At 33.9% G+C, this 22,361-nt stretch overlaps 7 protein-coding genes across 8 annotated transcripts; 3 read left to right on the top strand and 4 right to left on the bottom strand.

Annotated features, from left to right (window-relative positions):
• The first annotated feature begins 5,033 nt into the window (after positions 1-5,033).
• On the top strand, positions 5,034-7,198 carry LOC122398405 (sorting nexin-12). Of its 2 annotated transcripts, XM_043398213.1 has the most exons (5): positions 5,034-5,447; positions 6,211-6,306; positions 6,396-6,520; positions 6,642-6,765; positions 7,099-7,198. In XM_043398213.1, the coding sequence occupies exons 1-4, from the start codon at positions 5,283-5,285 to the stop codon at positions 6,745-6,747; spliced, it is 492 nt and encodes a 163-aa protein (XP_043254148.1). In that variant the 5' UTR covers positions 5,034-5,282; the 3' UTR covers positions 6,748-6,765; positions 7,099-7,198. The 2 variants fall into 2 exon arrangements, with proteins under 2 accessions (XP_043254148.1, XP_043254147.1); XM_043398212.1 differs by having other exon boundaries at positions 5,039-5,447; positions 6,642-7,122.
• A 792-nt stretch (positions 7,199-7,990) lies between these two features.
• Positions 7,991-10,647, bottom strand: LOC122398364. The gene is made up of 4 exons (XM_043398146.1): positions 10,192-10,647; positions 9,809-9,991; positions 8,557-9,727; positions 7,991-8,468 (listed from the first exon to the last, which is right to left on the bottom strand). Exons 1-4 carry the CDS (start codon positions 10,402-10,404, stop codon positions 8,386-8,388), a joined length of 1,650 nt encoding a protein of 549 aa, XP_043254081.1. The 5' UTR covers positions 10,405-10,647; the 3' UTR covers positions 7,991-8,385.
• Positions 10,648-10,953: 306 nt separating this feature from the next.
• On the bottom strand, positions 10,954-13,220 carry LOC122398388 (cyclin-Q). Its single transcript, XM_043398188.1, has 7 exons — positions 13,187-13,220; positions 12,646-12,709; positions 12,335-12,468; positions 12,155-12,252; positions 11,860-12,078; positions 11,548-11,778; positions 10,954-11,464 (listed from the first exon to the last, which is right to left on the bottom strand). Exons 1-7 carry the CDS (start codon positions 13,203-13,205, stop codon positions 11,369-11,371), a joined length of 861 nt encoding a protein of 286 aa, XP_043254123.1. The 5' UTR covers positions 13,206-13,220; the 3' UTR covers positions 10,954-11,368.
• A 75-nt stretch (positions 13,221-13,295) lies between these two features.
• On the top strand, positions 13,296-15,136 carry LOC122398377 (alpha-methylacyl-CoA racemase). Its single transcript, XM_043398170.1, has 5 exons — positions 13,296-13,598; positions 13,750-13,891; positions 13,964-14,107; positions 14,199-14,445; positions 14,525-15,136. Exons 1-5 carry the CDS (start codon positions 13,491-13,493, stop codon positions 15,030-15,032), a joined length of 1,149 nt encoding a protein of 382 aa, XP_043254105.1. The 5' UTR covers positions 13,296-13,490; the 3' UTR covers positions 15,033-15,136.
• Positions 15,137-15,346: 210 nt separating this feature from the next.
• On the bottom strand, positions 15,347-16,567 carry LOC122398445 (protein 60A-like). The gene has a single exon (XM_043398289.1). The coding sequence runs from the start codon at positions 16,565-16,567 to the stop codon at positions 15,347-15,349; it is 1,221 nt and encodes a 406-aa protein (XP_043254224.1).
• A 150-nt stretch (positions 16,568-16,717) lies between these two features.
• Positions 16,718-19,010, bottom strand: LOC122398378 (serine/threonine-protein phosphatase 2A activator-like). Its single transcript, XM_043398171.1, has 8 exons — positions 18,533-19,010; positions 18,373-18,458; positions 18,058-18,261; positions 17,780-17,997; positions 17,585-17,709; positions 17,416-17,516; positions 17,223-17,330; positions 16,718-17,148 (listed from the first exon to the last, which is right to left on the bottom strand). Exons 1-8 carry the CDS (start codon positions 18,597-18,599, stop codon positions 17,005-17,007), a joined length of 1,053 nt encoding a protein of 350 aa, XP_043254106.1. The 5' UTR covers positions 18,600-19,010; the 3' UTR covers positions 16,718-17,004.
• Positions 19,011-19,153: 143 nt separating this feature from the next.
• On the top strand, positions 19,154-22,327 carry LOC122398350 (SWI/SNF-related matrix-associated actin-dependent regulator of chromatin subfamily A-like protein 1). Its single transcript, XM_043398113.1, has 11 exons — positions 19,154-19,782; positions 19,861-19,976; positions 20,041-20,150; positions 20,237-20,371; positions 20,449-20,626; positions 20,716-20,879; positions 20,954-21,118; positions 21,206-21,367; positions 21,447-21,554; positions 21,630-21,804; positions 21,879-22,327. Exons 1-11 carry the CDS (start codon positions 19,323-19,325, stop codon positions 22,278-22,280), a joined length of 2,175 nt encoding a protein of 724 aa, XP_043254048.1. The 5' UTR covers positions 19,154-19,322; the 3' UTR covers positions 22,281-22,327.
• The last annotated feature ends 34 nt before the right edge of the window (positions 22,328-22,361 follow it).

Raw genomic sequence — 22,361 nt, 5'->3', positions numbered from 1 at the left:
AATCCGTGCAATTCACGCCAAAAAATAATAACTCACCAATAACAATCGCAATCATCGCCAGCCAAGGTCGTTCAACTGTTGACCGAAGATTGGTCAACAGGTATCGATTCTTCGGTTAACTGGATCTTGTAATTTGATTAAAAGCTGAAAGAAAAACGAATACGATTTACTTTGGAAGTATCAAAATATTTTACTTATTCGACTTTAACTAGTCAAAGAATCGCGAATAATTCGTACGTCTCAACTTATATGCATTCACACGCAACTAGTCTGTTTGTTTATCACACTGATTCAGTGAGTTTCTCAACTGACCGCCATCCATGAGAAGAGGACCTTAAAATCACCTCTCAATTTTTAGGTCGGTATGACAGTGGGCCACGAAAGTTCATAAGGTGTGAGATCTACACGTACACCTCGTCTGTGCTACTGTATGCACACGCATCGATATTTTCGTTCGGTCGGTAAAAACACCCTGATTGCAATTATCATATGGTAACGCAGTGGGTCAAAATAAAAGAAACATTGACCGGTCAAGGTCACTTCCCCCATTATAAGCTCTCTATCTTTGCTATTTTACCATATCTGGATTAATATCTTGTATATACGACCACAGACAAGGTATACGAATAGACCTTTCACCTAATGTAATTTTACGGCCCGAGTTTCTGGGGTCCCGGGACCCCATTACCATTTTTGTGTCACTCGCAACGTTACCAACAGATTCAGAAATGAATTTTAATCCCTTTCATAGTCAACTCACATGGATTTACGCAAAACTACAGCTGTTTGCCTATCGATACTAATTCAGTGAATAATTTCTCAACTGACCGCCATCCATGAGAAGTGGACGCTGAAATCACCTCCGAATTTTTCGCTCGGTATGGCAATTGTTCGAACTGTCGTACAAAAAGGCAAAAATTAACGAGATACGCTCTTCCAAAGTGGAACAAAATGTTAAATAGATCATGCATCAAATTGTAAGGGAATCCTCGTAAGGAGGCTTTAATCTTCGTAATGGTTTTAATGGGTCGATGATCAACAATGACTAGCTTATGGTCACTGGTGGTCAACAGTGAGGTGGACATCAAGGTCAGCGGTCCAGTGAAGATCCAGAAATGGTCAAGAGGTGGAACCGACCGAAATAGTTTCTTTGTACACGGGATAGTCTTAACTGGTAACTTCAGCATTGGCTCTGACTGGTCTCCCCACCCTTTCCTTATCTTATCTTGGGCATATAAGCAGAGTCACTGCGAAGAATTGTTCAGTCGCGTCGCGAATTCGGGAGTGGGCAAATAGCCAAAAGCGAACCGGGGACCACTGCTGACCTCTGATGGCCGCTGCTGACCACTACTGGCCAGCGCTGACCATGGCTGACCACCACTGACCACTACTGACCAGTCACGGCTAGCGTTCCTGCCACTACTGACCACTACTGACCAGAGCTGACCACTACTGACCAGTGCCGGACCGTGATGACCAACGGTAAGAACTGTTTAAAACTTCTCTCCCCTCTTCTATTCTATCGTTTGATACCAATTTCGCTTAAATGAACTGATTTTGCCCTGCTTGTCTAACTGCTGTTGCTATAATATGAATATTTTCTTACTTTACAGCTGTTCCAGTGGTAACTATCCCGTGTTCTGACAACAAGTAGTAAGTCCACTCCACTCATCTATATTTTATTATTTTTATTTGTTTGTTCGATGTGAATTCAACTGTATTTATCTATCTGATTTGTATTTGGTTATTATGTATGTCATTTTTCTCTGTTTCTACTTGTACATTGTTCGTCGAATTTATGTTATTGCTTTGATATGTGTAATATTTCAGGATATAATAATGTAATATTGTCTTCCATCGTATACTACATTTGTTTCTATACAATTTCGTGAATTGTTATTCTTACGATCTTGCTCGAATTCGCGTAATATTCTGCGGAGGTACTTTGTTCGATTCTTCCATTTCGTTTGATTGTTTGGGGTTGATTGAAATCGGTGCCTCGATCCAAGTTTCTTTCATCAACGAATGGTTGTTTCGATATCTATAACATTGTGTCGATGCACATATCCATATTCGTATCGACGACTCTGATCAATATGAGAATGTTCGTTTCGATATTTATAACACGATGGGCATACCATATTCGTTTCGATGACTCCGATCGATAGAAGATTTTCAGTTTTACGTTTCAGCTTAAATTCTTGTAACACATTGTCAATATACTTTGTTCAATTTCCTTTAGCTAGGTGATAGATCATTTTTAAGTGTATATTAAATTTATTACCATATTTCACTAATACAAACATTAGTTCTGATTTCAGTTCAACATTTAGATTAATCGAGGGAGAACGCCCACAATCGTCGGTGGGATTTTTAATTCCAAGTTGATTAGTCTTAAGCTTCGTCGCAAGTATTAAAATGAACGCCGAAGCCTTCTTTATTATACGTGTATCCGCGCTCTACCAAGCAATTATTCAATAAGTAGCTTCTCTCTCGCTCGTTCCCTCGTTCCTAGCTTCGATCACCGCTGTTTCATCGATTGAAACGTGTGATCGGCTGTGTATCTGGTCCGAAAGATCAAATCGCCTTCCCTTAGGTAGCTAGAACCAGGGAAAATGGTACTCTGCTGGAAGGTGTGGAGATTCCGTATCCTGCGGAATCGCATACCTTCCAGCGGAAGTCGACACTGAAACAGAGGTACTCTCTCTATGTCAGACAACTTGAGTCGGGTCCTTCGGGCTCCCGGCGGGTTGCGTTGGAGCAATGGAGACCTTAGATTCGGAGTCGCAGCCGTCCATTATCCCATAGAGATCTAGTTAGCAAGGGCAGTAGGTTCGATCCTCGGATCCGCTGCACGGTTCAGCGTCGCGACGCGTCGCGTGTCCCTCGAATTTAACTTCGTCCCACTTTTTAACCAAATAATTGCTTGGTACAACCAAATCATAACATCCAAGGAACTTTGTTTCCTTCTATCGTCCGAATTTTCGTTTTAACTTGACCAGACTCGAGCTTCGACGTTAATTTTAAGTCCCTATTGTACGCGTCTCCCAATATTGCCAAGTAATTATTTAACAAGTAGCTTCTCTCGACTCGTTCTCTGGTTCCTAGCTTCGATCACCGCTGTTTCATCGATCGAAACATGTGATCGGCCGTCCGGTTTGTCCGAAAGATCTAGTCGCCTACCCATGATGGATCGATTGCTAGAAATAGGAATCAATCTACCAAGGGCAGTGTTGATTCGATCCGAAGATCTGCGGCACGGTTCAGCGTCGCGTCGCGTCGCGTATCCCACGATATAGCTTCACCCCTTTTCAAACAAAATAATTACTTGGTACAACTAAACTAGAAGATCGAAGGAACATTGCTTACTTCTATCTCTCTAGTTTAGTGATCCAGCTAAGCTTAGCTAAAAGGGAGATCGATGGAACTTTGATTCCATTTATCTCCCTTCGGGTCTCCATTCGCAGCAACCTCCTCGTGGTGAGACCTGGTAATCGGTGTCACCCACGATAGAAAAGTTATTCTTCATGGGTGACACAGAGCTAATGGCTGCGAATTTAGAATTGTTTCTTGATATAATAAACGAATTTAGATTTATACTTAGGCAGGTGTTTGGTTAACCATTATGTTAGGCAGGTTATTTTTATTTGAAGACAAATTCTTTTGAAAATTCTTTTAACTCTCTCTCTGTTGGTTATGCATCTTTCATTGGTTGCACTTTCGTTTATTGCTTCTTGTATCATCGATCACTGGTCACAAAAGATCTTTATTAATGGAGGGTGGTTGGGAATCGGTTAGAGCGGGTCTCCATTCGCAGCAACCTCCACGTGGTGAGACCTGGGTAATATTAATTACCGTTTAATTAATAATCGTATCACTCTTAGCTGGGTAATGCAATTATTAATTAAAAACTGAATAATATTAGCAAATTGGCTGCGATCCGCTTTGCATAGATCATCATAAATATAGAACTTCTTCGCTAGGTTAGTTTTAATTCTCATTGATTCATCAAAGATTCAAGAGTATCGTTACAGACGAAGTATAGAGGTAGATCTTTCACCCAATTGATTTTTTGGCACCATTTTTATGGGGTCCCGAAATGGGTTACCAATAGATTCAGAAATGAATTTTAATCCCTTCCATAGTCAATTCACACGTACTTACGTATACACTACAGCTGTCTGCCCATCAATGAATAGTTTCTCAACTGACCGCCATCCATGAGAAGAGGGCGTTAAAATCACCTCTCAATATTTAGGTCGGTGTGACAGTGGGCCACGAAAGTTCATAAGGTGTGAGATCTACACGTACACCTCGTCTGTGCTACTGTATGCACACGCATCGATATTTTCGTTCGGTCGGTAAAAACACCCTGATTGCAATTATCATATGGTAACGCAGTGGGTCAAAATAAAAGAAACATTGACCGGTCAAGGTCACTTACCCCATTATAAGCTCTCTATCTTTGCTATTTTACCATATCTGGATTAATATCTTGTATACACGACGATTGTTACGAAAATATCAATATGGTTTCTTTAAAAATCCTCAAGTGCAAGAGTATCTATCAAAAAACTCACGTGGCGATTAATCATAATCGAGTACGTGTAGTTATGCAATTCAATGTATGGATTTCTGTTACACATATTCGGGCACGTGATCTTTTATGATACATACTACGATTCGTTACTTGTTACTTTCGGAATTATATTTTTAAAGATACGTTGTTACGAATCGATCATTATTTCCACAGAAGCTTGTACCGTCCCAGTGTATCATTATTTGTCCCGTTACAGGCATATATCACCACTAACTCCAGGACTGATATATAATCAATTTTTAAATATTTTAAATAGCACCGTTCCTTTCATAAAATGTACAATGACTAGAGTCGACGTTGAATAGCCATTTAATACGTTTGCACTTTATCTACACTGCTCGTTTCAAGCCCGTTCTAACTGCGTGTGCGTACATTCTTTGTAGTGATTTGACGTTGTCGAGAAATAAATAAAAGAGTTTGATTAAATTTCTGAAAATATTGATGAAATGCAATAAATTAACCGCCGACGACTGCCTCTTGGACAATGCGTGTACGCAGTGGGACGGTTGTAAGTTTCCTTTCTATCTCCGCTTGCTTGCACCATGACCACGGACGTAACACATGAGAACGAATTGTGTCAAGTTTCTCACCGCTGTCATTTGACGAACTTTCGTTATCTATCGTGTTGGATTTAGTTTCCAACTGGCTTTTAAGTGATTTATTCGGTTTGTAATCGTAAAGTATGGCGGATACAACGGTAGACGCGACACGCCGTTTAAATGTTAAAAAACAGACCCTGGACGACGCTTATGCAGCGCCTGCAAATTTCCTCGAGATTGACGTGATTAATCCAATCACACACGGCGTCGGCAAGAAACGGTATACCGATTACGAGGTTCGCATGAGGGTGAGTTAAAAGCCATCTTCATAGGATATTCCTCCTCGTCGAACACGCCGTATCTTCTCAAATTATTTTCGTTTCACGATCATCTCCTTTTGCCGCTTGTAATCCAACGTAAACTCTCGTAGACTTTCGTTGTCCACGATTTAACGAATTCACACGAATCTCTGCCTTGTTTGTTTAACCTTCTTGTAATTTGCGATTGTCTTCTTTATGGGAAAAAATCCTGCATTGCAGCCGATGCTAGTGCTCGATCGCAGCATTGTTAATTTCGAATTTATGGTAACTCGTAAAAGCGGCATATTTTTCGTGCTAAATGTATTTTCCCCTGCAATAAGAAAATAATAATAGTTACGACAATGATGATGACTGTAGCAATAATTTCGTTATGCACGCCAATCATGTGTATCATGGGCTGTGTCTGCTATCTTACTTTTAGTGATAAAAAACAAACAGATACAAAAATGCATGTGCTGCTGGGTCCACTTATTGAACTTAGATTAACGCGCGTGAAATATTATTTAAAACTTGAAAAAAAAAAAACGGATGATACATTTGATCAACTTTGCATCTGATGTGTTGCAGTTTAAATGTTTTAAGATATGAATTTTGGTATTAAGAATTCTGTATAAGAGCTTACATGCATTACTGTATAGATGAATCATTGATCTTAAAATAAATGGAACATATATCTGTAACGAATGAAAAGTAAACCAAAAAGTAACAAGTTCCAAAATGAATGATTATACTAGATCATATTTCTTTCCAGACAAATCTTCCAGTCTTCAAAGTGAAAGATTCCACAGTAAGAAGAAGATATAGTGACTTCGAATGGCTAAGGAATGAACTAGAAAGAGATAGCAAGGTCAGTTAATAAATTATATGCGTTACAAGTTTATCATTATTTTAAGCTCATGATAATTAACATATTAATATTATTTTTTTTACGTTCAGATTGTAGTGCCTCCGTTACCAGGAAAGGCTTGGAAACGTCAGATGCCTTTTCGAGGGGATGATGGTATTTTTGAAGAAGATTTTATCGAAGATCGAAGGAAAGGCTTAGAAGAATTTGTTAATAAGTACGTATAATAAAATAATCATTGGTGTAATATAAAGTACGTTCGATCAAATGATTTTCTCATTATACGAAATTGTATAGAAGTGTGTTAGAGGTAGAAAAATATTCCATTGATATTTCAGAATAGCAGGACATCCATTAGCACAGAACGAACGATGTTTGCACATGTTTTTGCAAGAACCTGTAATAGACAAGAACTACGTACCTGGAAAAATACGTAATACATAAGTTACAATAAGACTTGTCGCAAGTATATTTTCCTCCCCACCTTCGATATTTAAAGTCATGTTAACAATTTATTCGAAAATTTTTATAAGATCCTTCTATATTTATACAAATATTTAATCGAGCTTTTAATGCTGTGATGTCTAATTAAAATAATTGTTTGTGAAAGTACTTGGGTTTTGAATATGTGTATTAGACATTCGGAAGGATCTTACTTAAATGTTATTATCAGTCGCTGCAGAGTAATAGAAAAATTTCTTTTTCGTGTTTCGTTTTTTTTAGTTTCGTTCGATAATATTTTATTAATATTGGCTTTCTATGAAAAATTTATAATTTGATGTTTATCACTTTCAGAGATCGCAGAATAACAATTGTATACAACGGTTCAATTAATATATAAATATACGAAATTCGTGAATTTCAAAAATATGGCTTAAAAATGAAATATCAAGACAAAAGCTAATTTACCTACAAGTTGTTCGGTAGAAAAAATATAATAATTAGCTCTTCTGCTTTTTTAAAGTAGCTGGGGTAAGATTCTTTATATATTTGTAGTTATCGTCACAGAAATATATTTTGACATCTAAAACATAAAATAAAGTAAAAAATTCATCGTTTACTATTAAAGTTTTTTACTGGATAACTTGTAAGTATCATATATAAATTTATTTGTAAACAAATGCTATTGCAACTAGGTAAATAAGGTGAATTGAGTTTAAAACGGAGGTAAATCTCTTAAAAACTGTTCATAATTTGATATTCTCTACACGAAAAAAAAGAAAATGTTAAAAAGTCTAAAATCTACCGAAGATAATTCATTCTTTGTTAATCATAAAGTATATAAAACTAAGGCATTTTAAATCTTCTTGTTATATACTTCTTATTTTATTGTGAGAATAGGATACAGGAATAAGATTGCTATTGTACCGAAATCAACAGTAAAATTAATAACTTGTATATTGTGTTTTTATGTTCTTTAAATTTATATCATAAGCAACACTTTAAAAGTTCGTAATTATCAAAGGGACTATGTACAGGGCATAGATTAAACTATTTTACCGTTTTTTCTTTAAGTTATAGTTTGTATAACTTTCATTAAGTATATTTCGTTACACTAGTGTACATACATTTACGTGTGCGTTTATGCGCATGCATATACACCCACATATAGATAGGAGTATTATATATCAATATAAATAATAAGCATAACAAAATTGAGACTGTGACTTACATACTACTTTAAAGCTTCGATGTTTGATAGAAAAATCATAATAAGAATTTCTACTTCGTTTAAAAGGAATATATAAGGAACTTATTGAACGAAGAAGCAGCACCGACCGTTCAGAATATATTGTTTTTATGTGATTTTTATGCAAACAAATTTTATATCGTTCTTCGGAAAAAAATTGCTATAATGGAAGATACTTCACCGTGCTTTCCCATTCATACTGCATTCCTTTTGTATACATACTTTGGATAATCAACATTTAACGTACTTCTTTATTGCGTTCTCCTCTCTTTAAAATAATATGTACAGTTTCGCTCTTCGTGTAATTCAGTATTCGAAATTTTTAAAAGTCTAAATAAGTACGGCGATAGAAATACTTATCGCTCTTTGATCGATCAAAATAACTATGTAATTTATAAGTATACGTCCTGTTTAGTTCTAATGAATTTTTTATTTTTAAAGTATGTTTCTATATATTTACTCACGCAGTCTTGCTCTGGAAAATAAAAATAAAGAGTATTATTGGATGGAGAGATATCTATGTTAATTGTAAGCATTAGTACGACATTTTATTAGACACCCACCGGGAAATGTGTTCTCGATAATGAGCATATCGGCTATGTGTTTTGCAACTACTTTAAACAGTTGCCTGTCTTTGATTCTACGCTTCTTATAGAATGGCATCAGATGTTTTACGATCCATGGTGCTATCCTCTCCTTGCATGCGGTTAAGTGTTCTTCGATACAAATCGGTGAATCTGGCATCATTTCCTCGTCGTCAGATTCCCCGAATAATTCGATAAATCTTTTTTTTATTCGCCCGTGTCTTCTATAATTGTTCAAAGATAATTCTGTCATCTTTGCCTTCAATTTCGATACCTGATATACGCGTTCAACGAACCAAATACTATTTGCTCTGCGTTTCTGTTTAGTCTCGGGCGTTTCGACTTCTGCCACCAATTTATTAGCTTCTCTGTTTTTCATCTCTTTATAGTAACTAAAACTATACTTCCCTGTACTAATGTTCAGCGACGGTTTCACAGTATTGTTTTTAACAGGATTGAGCTTTGTACTGTTATTGCTTTCAGATATGTTAATACTGCCATTGGAATTATGTGGAAGAAGAGAATCTGATTCTAAACATATTTTATTAATCTCTTTATCCACATTAGCTTTACTAACGCCCGAATGTTTTTCTATTAACGTCATGAGATCGCTACTGTCGTCGCTATCGCAAAACATATCTTCCATGTGTTGTAAAAGCGAGTCTTGAGAATTTTCATCGTCGTTTTGAATATTTGATTGGTTCTGTACAATCTGAGTATCAGAATCGTTCTGCGAACAACTGAAAATATTGCAATCTTCGTTTGTCATTTCTTCGTCGATTTCCATTTTATTAGTGACCTCTTCCGATTCATTCTTTAATTTACTGTGCTCTATGTCTTCAAAGCATGTGGAATTCACAGTTGGCGAAGCTGTATCGCTGTAACCAGAAATTTCAGGAGTCGCATTTTGTGTTTGAGTGATATCTGTTGCATCCTCTTCTTTTTTTATAGGAGATGCCTGTATCTCCGAAGACAATTCCTCGCAATTAGATGTAATACAAATACTTTGAATATTATCAGCTCTCTCTAATTCCGCCCACGAATTAATTGTCTGAACACCAACATCTACTTTAGTCGGCGGGGCTTCTAAAAATATTACTAATTTCTTAAAGGCTTTCTTCTCTATGGTATGAGACTTTACATCTGAAATCTGCAAGCATCTTTAACTATTTCAACAATTTCAATCACTAATCAGTTTATTAAACCTAAGACAATACCGACAAATACTTACCAATTTTAACATATTCTGTCTATACAAAGTGGCTTCCAAAGACGATCGAACTGCATACAATTCCATTTGATCCGCGCATTTCTTTAAATGATCGCATGGTATATCTTTATTCTTCTCTTTGTAGCAAAGAATGTAATTGGTGAGCAAACATTTGTGAAGATATGAAAAATACACTGCACGAACCTGCAACACAAACAATTCGTTGAAATTATATACGTAAAATTAAACAAATCCTAGCTACTTGAATATATAACAACGATCAATTCATCGATAACAAACTGTAAACAATTTTTAAATGTCAACATTTACGAACAACCAAACGTTTCTGTTTAAAGTTCAATACTTTTAAGTGATTATTCATTTATACGAAATAGAAAACATGCCGTGGTAGTCAGTCGAAGAAATTCATCGTTCGGATCGGTGGGTAAATGTAATTTGTTCGCTGAAAGGGAAGGTAACGATATTGACAAAAGATTATTAATATCTTCGAGACTAGTGTCATCGTCGGTGTCTTCGACGTCGAATTCGTCTCGTTCTTTTTTCAACAGCAAAGGTATCTCCATTTGCTCCATCGTGGTAATTTTATAAACTGTCATTAAAGCTTTATAGAATTATTTCAAATTTTTCACGCACGCACCTAGTAAATATTCACCGCGTAATAATGGCATGTTCTGCGTTCTTATGAATCAAACGTGTATTTACGACGACACGAAATAAACACAACGTGTAGCAGGATCTTTGTTGACATTAAATTATAAAAAATTAATACCGTTTTTTATAATCAAACGAAAATAATGTTTATCATACATATATACACATTTGACTGTAACAATAGTGAACTTCTAATGACTAACTTCACGCGTGTCGAAACTTGAACTTTATTAGGGCACAAGAACACCTTTCGCATAATCAATTAAATACGTTCATAGATATTATTAGCGCATTTAATCCGTTACTTCTATAGTTGATATTTGTTTTAAATAACAAATGGTATGAATAATATTTCTATAAACTTAAAGATGGTTATTGTCTAACGTGTATTAAAAATCGATCGAAATATTGTATACGGGGTATTCGCGTTATTAGAATTAAACACTTTATTTTAATAAAATTACAATATAATTGAATGTCGTCTTGATAAACTCATAACACTTCAAAACATCCTGTACTATGTTTGTCTGTTGGCCTCCATTTTGCTTTAATCATCAAACTCGATTAAAGAATAGGAGAATATCGACATAGAGGGTGATATATTTTTTAAAACATGAAATTGAGATACAGAACTGTGTAAGGGATACCAATAGGTAGTATGAATGTTGAAAAGCCTGTTAATAAAGCTATAAATTGTTTATATTCTTAGTAATACATTCGTTACTTTAAAAAACGCGCCGGCGACACGAAGGGAATACAAAACATAGAATCAAGAATATTGTATTTCAATGGTAATCTTGATTTATTTTTGTACTCTGCTGTTATCAGTTTTAATGAGAGGAATGCCAGAACTGTGCCAATATACAATGGATCTGAATGTTTTATACATTAAGAATGGATTAAAATGCATCAGTTGTCCCTAGTTTCGGGTTCTTCGTCGTACGCGGCCATAACCTTCTCCATTATTTCCCAAAGCTTATCTCTCGTTAATTCCTTGCAAAAAACCTGAAAGCAACCAAGATATTGCAAGTTAGATTTACGGAAAATTCATAAGAATTGGGAATTTTGTTAAGATTTTAAACTCTTACATTAAACCAAGGCTGTTGATCGCATTCATCCATTAATGGCACTACTACACCATAAATCTGTAAAGACAAATTAATACAAGCAATCGCTACTAAATTTGGCGGGTAATCGAGTATAGCCGGGGAATGATGAAAATCTTGCAACAGCGCCATACTAGTCTTTGCAACAGGATATTTAGACCATTCCTCTTCTCCAAACCATGCTTGCAAAGACCGTAAATAGTGCAACATGTACTGAAAATATAAAGTTTCAGTATCTTATACAAATACGATTGTTGTTTAAAATCATACAAAACATTATATATTAATAATTACTTTGTGCGGATGCACAGGAGTTACTTGAAACTTTAGCATTCGCATAATTAAGAGTTCTGCTTGAACAATTGCATCCCTCATACTCCAATACTGATCACCTAATTCTAATGGTTGTGATCCTCTGTGTAGAGTACTATAAGACACATTCATTACATCCCTTATTTTCAGATTGTCATCCTTTACTTTCCCTGCTAAATAAAGGCATGTGGCAGCAATTAGCTAAAACATAGATTTACATAAATATTAACGATAAAAACTATATAATTTCAATGAATAATATTAACAATTTATTTACATAATTGTCGTAACCTCCTGGAGCAGCCTCTTTTATAAACCTGTGATATAAAGTTGCAGCTGTGGCAATAGTTAACGGATGAGCTTCGAGCTTCAAGCCTACAATTATTAAAACCATAAACACAAGTTTTTTATGATGCAATCTCATTATGGCAGAAAACACAATATACTGAGAACTTACCACACTCGAAAATAAATCGCGAAACTGTAAAACTATCTGTACTCTTGGTATAATTTATTGTAATACTTTTTTGCAAAGTATTACGTTTTTCCCGTTGCATAGCCAAGACATCAATAACATCTTTCATTTTTGAGCTGTAAATATACAATATATTATCATCTTCATACAGCAATTATTGCATATAATTTATCGATGGCCAGCAAATAAATATTGCAATAAAATTACGTTTGCAACATGTGTACAAATCGCTTAATTTAAGCACAAAAGAACTTTTCTAATACCATTTCTTTATCCCTAAAACTATAAATTACCTTAAAGCTTCGGTACTGGTAGGCTCCGTTGGATTCATTTTAGCGAATATGTGATCGATTTTCTCTATAAAAAATTTAATTTATTATGTTATAGGTTACGATAACAATATTTATCTTTCGCATACTACAAATGCCAGCTTTACCAACATTCCGCAAATTCTTATCCTAGAGACTCTAATGTCGGACTCAAAATAACTATAATTAGCAAAAACTTTAGAAACAATAAAATATATTCTTAAAATGCAATGATATCTATTTAATAAATAGCTTAATTCTCGGTATTGATAATCTCTTTATAACAAAAAGAAAATGAATAGCATAGCAGTAGACGTTTTCCATTGGTCACTGGCATTTGTTTCAAAACCAAAAACAAAAATTAGAGATGATAAAGATAAATTGATTGTAATAATCAAAAGTTTTGCTTAAAAATGGCAGAAACTTTTCTTAATTTATCTTTAATTTACTCATGAATACTGAATTAAAATTTTACGTACATTCGTACAGTATTAAAATAAACATTTTATAAATGTTCAAATATTACCTCTACATAATTTTATCATTAAACAAACAAACAAATATCAATTTTATTGTATCGATGGCGAGTATTCATATAGAACTGTAACAATAACAATCTTATAAAAAATGAATGGGCTATAGAACTGACTATTATTTATTTGCGTATACTGTAACTAATACGTGTATCTGGATATGTTTATGTTTGATAATCCGTACACGTAACTTGTTTACAATTTATTTCTTTAATTGATACGTGAATACTTAATTATCGATTTAAATAATGTGATCTCATCCTTTGTTGGTTCAGTACAGTTTTGTCTATCGAAAATATGCCACTAAAACATATAAAAGTGTTAGAATTGGCTGGTCTTGCACCAGGTCCTTTTTGTGGTATGATATTAGCAGAATTTGGTGCAACAGTTACCAAAGTAGATAAGGTATAGTTAAACCAATGTTATTCGTTTGTTTAATTTACCGTATATTCTGTGATTATTGTTAATAATTAAATTGTAATTATTTCTATGCTATTCTTTCTTTTCTTATAAAAAAAATCATTTTTAATTAATGTTAATCTTGATTGACCATCAGGTTAATGGGTCTCATGTTCTCCCGGACTCTCTTGGTCACGGAAAAAGATCGATAGCGTTGAATTTAAAAAGTCTGGATGGCGCTGAAATATTTAAAAAATTAAGCGATCAAAGCGATGTACTTATAGATCCATACAGAGCTGGTTTGTATTCTATAATGACTGGTTTGTATTCTAAAATTATTTTAAATTGAGAAAATAATATGAATCCAACAGGTGTGATGGAAAGAATGAATTTGGGACCAGATGATCTCATGAAAAGAAACAAGAGGCTTATATATGCTAGATTAACAGGATATGGTCAGAAGGGACCTTATGCAAATATGGCTGGGCATGATATTAATTATTTAGGTTTATCTGGTAATACAAATCTATAACTTTGATGATGATTAAGGCTATTATGTTTTATGTTTTATTCTGTATCATTTGTAATACTTCTTATAATACGTAGGTTTATTATCTTTATGTGGACGTTACGATCAAAAGCCAATACCACCGGCTAATTTGGCTGCTGATTTTGGCGGTGGTGGATTAATGTGTGCCTTTGGAATAATGTTAGCATTATTCGAACGTAGCAGAAGCAATATTGGCCAAGTGGTGGATACATCAATGGTTGATGGATCTGCATATTTAGGCAGTTGGTTCTTTAGATCTCAAAATTTACTTGGATTGTGGGGAAACCCACGTGGTAAAAATATGTAAGCATTTTTACATTGAAGTTTTACCATTTTTAAAATCCAAATGACCAAAAGCTATTTTATTCTAAATTTTTTCAAGATTGGATACAGGATCACATTTTTATGATACTTATGAAACTAAAGATAAACAGTACATGTGCGTTGGAGCACTGGAGCCACAATTTTACGAAATATTTTTGGAAAAACTTGGCCTTTCAACAAACGACATGCCGCAATTTGATAAATTTGAGGAAAACCGCGCGAAATTAGAAACTATATTCAAACAGAAAACCCAGGATGAGTGGTGCGCTATATTTGATGGCACGGATGCTTGTGTAACACCTCTTTTAAATTTAAAGGATGCTGCTGTTCATGCGCATAACAAAGAACGAGATACATTTACAACCATAGAGAATGATTTAGTAATCCCAAAACCTGCTCCTCAATTATCACGTTGTTCTGGAAAAACAAAGGGGCATCAAAGAATTCCTGAGCCTGGCGAGCACACAACAGAAATTCTCGCGGAATTAAATTTTAAATCCAAGGAAATTGCTAACTTGATATCAACTGGAATTGTTCATCAAGGAACAAAGCGTTCTATGCTTTAAGCACTAAATGATCAATTATAGTTGTAATAATTTTGAAATTTTATTAAGGAATTATAGCATTTGACAGCATGATAACTGAGAATACAACGTGCGCTGGCGTTTTTAAATATTTTTATACATACGTTATTATTGTTATGATATTTTATTACAAATTTATTACGTAAATACATGTTTTTAAAAACAATATCGATCTTTTTCTTTATTAAAACAATACTATATATGTTAATACGGGTATCAGTCTCCAAGTAAATTTGGTAAAATGATTCTTGTCTGTTTTTTAAAAAGTTTAAAATTGTCAATTTCCTAAATACAATCTAATGGCAACCACAACTATTGATAACCATATTCTTGTATTTTTTTAATACTACATTACTGTCATCAAGAAAATAAAGTACAGATATTGGTGATAGTTTTGTAGGTGCACAACAAGGTTTTGGTATTTCATTTGGTTTTTTGAGATGTACTAAAGTTTGTACAATAGCATGATTAGTTGCATTCATGTGAATGTTTAGTGGAAAATTGCATTCTCCACTGCAGTAATAAGCATTGTACCCTTCTGGTACTATGATCCAATCTTGCCATTGAAGATCTTTAAAATTTACATACAAAGTTTTAATGGTACATGCATTTCTTTTCTTTTGACCAATAAGATCAATATAAGGATTGTTCTGGACGTTTATACTACTAAAATCATGGTTTCTTTGTCTGGAAGTTATTTCACGTTTCTTACGTTTGCCAGAATTTTTAAAAAAGCTAACCATGAATGGTTGTTTGTCTGGAATTCCCAAAACACCTACAATGCCTATATCATCTGGTCTCATAATGTGTCCTGTATAATCAGCATGATGTATTACTAAAAATAAACCACGATTCTCTTTCGGGTACTTGACCCAAAAATTTAGGGCTGTACTAACATTTAATGTTATCCAGCCTTCCTTATCTATCGTAGTATTAGCTGAATTTATGTAATGTTTAATTCGCCTACCATTTTGTATTCGTGCTACTCTGTATAATGCTACTGTGTAAGTTTTATTGGATTCAACATTTTTATTCAAACTTTGATACAAACGTAGTTCAGCTGCAATGATATGTTTCCCTCGCGGAATTTCCGACACGTCGAACCAGATTCTTTTTCCACGATTAGTTTTCGATGCATTGCCTGAATGTGGATTGTGGGCACCAAAAGTCATAATTAAATCGCTTTGATCGATAATATTGATATCATAATCACTTAAATTGAATTCTTCCGTGTTTTCATTTTGGTCCCGAATCGATTCGTTTTCATTGGGAAAAACGTTTCTATAAATATTCAATAAAAATTTAGGCGCCGATCTTTTTATTAATAAAGCTCTTCGTGTAATTCTCTTCGGTCTCGTAGGTAATTCAAAAATATTTAACAATTTATGCTCGATATCTCGTCTCTGTCTCCAATTGGCCACTTGATGTAACATTGTTTGATTAAGTCCATTGTCTATGTATAAACCACTTGATCTTTCCGAATTTATAACATATATTAGTATTAAAAAAAATAACATTACTGTAACATACTTTCTATACATTTGTAATAAATCTTTCTTAGTGGGACAATGTTTACACGAATGTAAGATCTTCATTGGCAGGAATATATTTGTATACAAACGCTAATAAGTGGGTTTCATAGTTTTTTTGTTGCGTTACCATTGAGATAGTATAAAAAGTAGTAACGTTGAACGAATTCTATATTATCACGGTATATGATAGGTATCTTCTGAATTTTTCAATGTTTTATTGTACAAGTTATAAATCACGAGTATCTCGGTTAAATTTGTTGTATTAAAATAATGCATGTAAACACAAACTGTTGTAAAAATTACACTTTAAAACCTAATGGTGCTACAAATAATACATAATCATAATGTACAACTTTATTATAAATATCGAATGCTTGTTAGAATCTACATTAACAAATATGAAGTACGTTTGTAGGATCTTGTTATTTGGATGGCGGCGGCGGCGGTGGTGGTCGTGTAGGTTGACCTTGATTAGGTCTTCTTTCAACAGGAGCTATGGATGCCGGTTTGATCGGTAATAAGGAGCCAAACAAAACATGTTGAATAACAGGAAACTTTGCTAGAACCTGACGATTAAACATATATAAATGACATTATTTTGCTACTATACTTGTATTAATTACAAGTGGCTGATCGTTACCTCAGCTTTGTACATTTTTGTGAGACCATTGCACACTTTTGCCCATGACGAAACTGCACTGACATTCCACAACTGATTTGAATGTTCAGCAAATGGACCAATCTTCACCTAAAGTGATTATTGTCATACTTAATAAAAAAAATGTAATTGCATCATCTGTATTCATAGCTATGTCTTATACGCGTACACGAACCTTTGAAATGAACTCAATACAGCCAAAGAACATGTATTGCTTACTATATAATTCAATAATTCCTGGATCAACAAAATGACGAGGTTCCAAACGACTGTGACCTGAAATATTTCTTTTGTGCAACTGTGCTTCTATAAGAATTATCGACACAATAAAAAAAAAGTAATACCAATTAATTGAGCACTTCCCCATATAAATGGTACAAATTGGTAATCATCTAAGCTCCAAACACCATGACTACCTGCTGGTTCCATTCTGTACGTCAATTGTAATCTTCGTACTAAATCAAGATATCTTCCAAAAATGAAAATTACTTTAATATATAAATTATTAGATGTCCTGTGTGATATGAAAAGCATATTACCTGTTAAATATCTTTACAACTACAGCAACTTTGTCATCTTGTTTAAAAGCACCAATTTTAAACATACAGCATAAAAACATTAGAAATGCCATTTCGTGGCCTGTACCATAATCTATGCGCGTAGCATTACCAAAACCTTCGTACAAATAATGAACTATTTCAGGAACTGCTCTATGTAATTCTGACGGTAATATCTTTTGTAGTTCTTCCACTCCTTTCTGAAATATAGCAAATCGTTGAATTTTTAAAACATCTACACAAAAGCCAATTATATTTACCTGTTGGAGTCTTTCGTGCCATATTCTAAACGACTTATTACCAAAACGTTGAGGCTGTTCTGTCGGAGGTATTTGTGTTATCCATTCATCCAATTCATTAAGCAGTCCAATAACATTCTCTATTATAGGGCTTTGAGAACATTCGACACTCAAAGCTTTCCCTTGAACCGACTGATTCAAGGCCAATATAAATCCCAGATACTCCTACAAAACCATTTCTACAGGAATTTTGTACATCAAAGCTTTGGTGTTTCTTTGTATACATAATATGACAATAGTTAATGCATAACAAAAATATATTATAAAAATTCTTACAAAATACGCTTCGGATTTTTCCCAAATTGCCATATCAGCTGGCACTTTGATCGCTTTCTTCGGAACAATGAATTCATGATCGTCCGCTAAAATATTACAAATTAATTACTTTATATCATTTCTAGTACTCGATTACTTTGTATGTACATAGAACACGTACGCAGTAGTTGTGTTTCTTTCGTAGGTTCGTTTGAAGTTGACATGGTAGATAATTCGGTATTCGACATCGATTTATTAAAAATCAGACATTCAAATTACTATTAAAAACAGAAGAAGCCTTAATTAAATCATGCAAACATTTGAACTTCACGTAGTATTATAATCTATTATAAAAATACACGACAAAATTCACAGGCACATAACAGTTTAACAGTCCTTCGTTAACCGCTAAGGAAGTTCGTCGTTACTAGTGTCACCGTCGATGCGCTCAATTGTACCAAATCTGGTTTAACACACTGTCGTCAATGTCACGTAGAATTGTGTTACTAGATGAGCCGGTATGCATAGTAAAATCAATCGCATAACATTGAAAATGCACCAATATATGATTCATATAGATTGGCTAAAATTTAGTAATTATTTATGGCTCTAGATGTTAATTGTATTGTGTACCGTGCTTCCACGAGAAGAAGATACAACGTGTTTACATCCCCACTCTTGCTGCAATCCGCTGATTGGCTGTCATCGACTTCGTCATCGTTTTCGACCAATACCTGTGAGTCAGCGGACTGCAACAGGGGCGGGGGATGTAAATACGCTGTGCCTTCTCGTGGAAGGACGATGCAATGTGGTTCAGTGCCCAACAAAATTATAAAATGTAGATGGATGTGTATATTATTGGAGAAATATTGTTTCGCGTAAAACAAAATAAACAACCAAAGAAGGTTGTTGGGCAATGGAAAAATTGTTAGTTTTAATCTGTATTTACAGTATTGGTTGCATAGTATTTCATGAAAAAGAAACGTAGTGTTTGCTATACAACAGGTATAGGCATGAGTTATTCTCAGGCAGAAATAGAACAAAAGCGTTTACTAGCTTTGCAGCGTAAGAAACAAACTCAAATAAAAACCTGTTCATCTCCTAACATAACAAAAATAGAAAGCAGTATTACGTCTGCTACTATTTTAAATAATGGAAACAAACCAGCTAATGCTGCTGAGCGTTTTCAACATAAAGGAAATAATAGTAGTTTCGGAAAAAATTTTAAAAACAATTCCTTTAAAAGCAACACAAAATTCAATAAACAAAAGGATCGGTTTAACCCAATTGACTCGAAAACTTTTTTTGGGCAAAAATCACGCGTAACAGGAAAATGTTACATGATAAGCGAAGAAAGACTTGTGCTTGAAACGTCGTCGTATTTTCCTCCACTTATCGAAGCATTTAAGACAATTCCAAGCAAATCATATGGTATATCCTTACTTTCATACATAAAATTGAAACACACTGTATAAAATTAATAACATCTATATCGTTTTCTTATTTCAGATTCAAAATCTAAAACATGGAGTTTTCATTTAAGAGATTATGAAAGTTTAATGGAAAAAGTTGTTCAATTCAAGTCTGATATACAAATAATAGGACTGCCGAACAAAATTCTTCAAGTATTACATTTAAATATGATTATTTATTAAGCAATTTGGATGTCTTAAAATTGGTTTCTTCTAGGTATTTAGGAAAATCAACACTTTGGATAAAACAGCTGCAAACATTGATTTGTCAGATATTGATCCTCATTTATTGAATCAATTAATGCCCTTTCAACGCGAAGGAATTTGGTAAATTTAATTATTTACTAATATTCGTCAATATTCTTGCATCATTTTTTTATAGTTTAGAATATGTATGTCCTTCCTTTTGTTAGTTATGGAATATCTAAAGGCGGTCGCTGTATGTTTGCTGATGATATGGGTCTAGGGAAAACTATTCAAGCATTAGGCATTGCACATTATTTTAGAAAAGATTGGCCTCTTCTCATTGTTGTACCATCTTCAGTCAGGTTCTTTAAAAAAAGCGTACAATTATTTGTAAATATACGGGGTGAATCATTTACTAAATTTGATTTTTTATATTTAGGTATCAATGGGCAGAAGCAATATATACATTTTTGCCATCTGTTCCTGCACAATATATCCATCATTTTACAAATATAAAAGACTTTTGCAACGATAGTAAGATTATTATCACGTCTTACGACCTTCTAGCGCGACACGTAGATGCATTTGAATCTCGAATGTTTGGCTTTGTTATTCTGGTAAATATCGTAGTATAAATTATTTTTAAATAAATATGTCGGTTCCTTTAAATTGCACATTTCATGTAGATAATAAAATATGTTCGTAGGATGAGTCGCATGTCTTAAAGAGTTTTAAAACTAGCAGATACAAGGCTGTACAATGTATAGTTTCGGAAGCATGCCATGTTATTTTACTTACTGGAACACCTGCTTTATCAAGGCCTATAGAACTGTATACACAAATAAACTTTATAATACCAAATTTCATGGGGTAATGTAAAATATGTATTACACAAGATAAACATATATATAAGTACAAAAGGATTATAAGTTATTTGTATACAGATATCAAGAATACGGAATTCGGTACTGTGCGGGCGAAAAGAATTCATTTGGATGGGATTTTACAGGATCATCAAATATGCAAGAATTGCAATTGTTGTTAAAACACACCTGTGTACTTCGAAGACTGAAAACTGATGTATTGCATGAATTACCAGCAAAAACCAGGTTAAGAATAAATCTATTTACATCGATTTATTTTAGCGCGTGCAAACATGAATTCGCGTTTATATTTATTGCTTCTTTAAATATTAGGGAAATCATTGTACTAGATCCAGATTTAATAAAAGCTAGTGCTAAGGAAATGGTAGAGGCTTCAAAGCAGATGGAAAAAAAAGTTTTAAATGGTAGGGAAAGGCATAATGCTCTTATACAGTACTATAATGAATCCAGTTTCGCCAAACAAAAAGCTATATGGTATGTTCCATTTTTGTTTATAAAATTCTACTGCAAATGCTTATTATCTTTTTTAACGTTTATTTTAACGATGTTCCAGCGACTACGTTTTAAAACTTTTAAAAGACAAACAAAAGTTTCTAATCTTCGCTCACCACAAAAATATCCTAGATGCCATTTCTGAATGTGTACAATCTATGAATATAAAGTAATTATATTATCTCTTCATATAGTAACTGCAACTACCAAGCTTATTCGCTTAAAAAATGTTTACATATTTCAGATACATCAGAATCGATGGTAGAACAAATTCTGAATATAGAAAGGAACAAATTGATCAATTTCAAAGTAGCGATGATTACTTGGTAGCGATTCTGTCAATTACAGCAGCAAATTCCGGAATTACATTAACAGCTGCGCAACTTGTAGTTTTTGCAGAACTGTTTTGGAATCCTGGGGTACTATTATTTCTATTATTTTAAAAAAATAATCGTTTGAACGATTCAATTCTATTAAACAAATATTTTTACAGATATTGTGCCAGGCAGAGGACAGAGTACACAGAATTGGTCAAAATAAAACTGTTGTTATTCGGTATTTAGTTGCAAAACAAACGGCAGACGATTATTTATGGCCATTACTCCAAAAGAAGATAAACGTGTTAAACGAAGCTGGGCTCGATCAGAATCTTTCTCTGAATGATATAAGTATTACAAAACATACATTAAATACGAAACAAACAGTATTAGATTTCTGTAAAAGTAGCGAACAACATCAACGCACGACTGATGAAACAATTGTACAAAGTAATGAAAATGCAACACAGAATGTCTTGCTAGAAAACGATTTTCCTGCAACGCCGGACGAAGCTAAACAGTTACTTGAACTTTCCGAAAGTGACTTAAATTTCTGTGATTGGGATGACATTGAATAAAATATTTACGTTTGTAATATGTATCTATATAACGTTGTTAATGTTGTACGAAATGTACAAATGGAATACTCGATAAGAATG

The sequence above is a fragment of the Colletes gigas genome, unplaced genomic scaffold (genome assembly GCF_013123115.1).
Source record: "Colletes gigas isolate AHSC1104 unplaced genomic scaffold, ASM1312311v1 Colletes_gigas_Sc00011, whole genome shotgun sequence".
Taxonomy (NCBI): domain Eukaryota; kingdom Metazoa; phylum Arthropoda; class Insecta; order Hymenoptera; family Colletidae; genus Colletes; species Colletes gigas.
The sequence above is the reverse complement of the archived record's forward strand: the minus strand, read 5'-3'. Positions and strand labels throughout refer to the sequence as shown.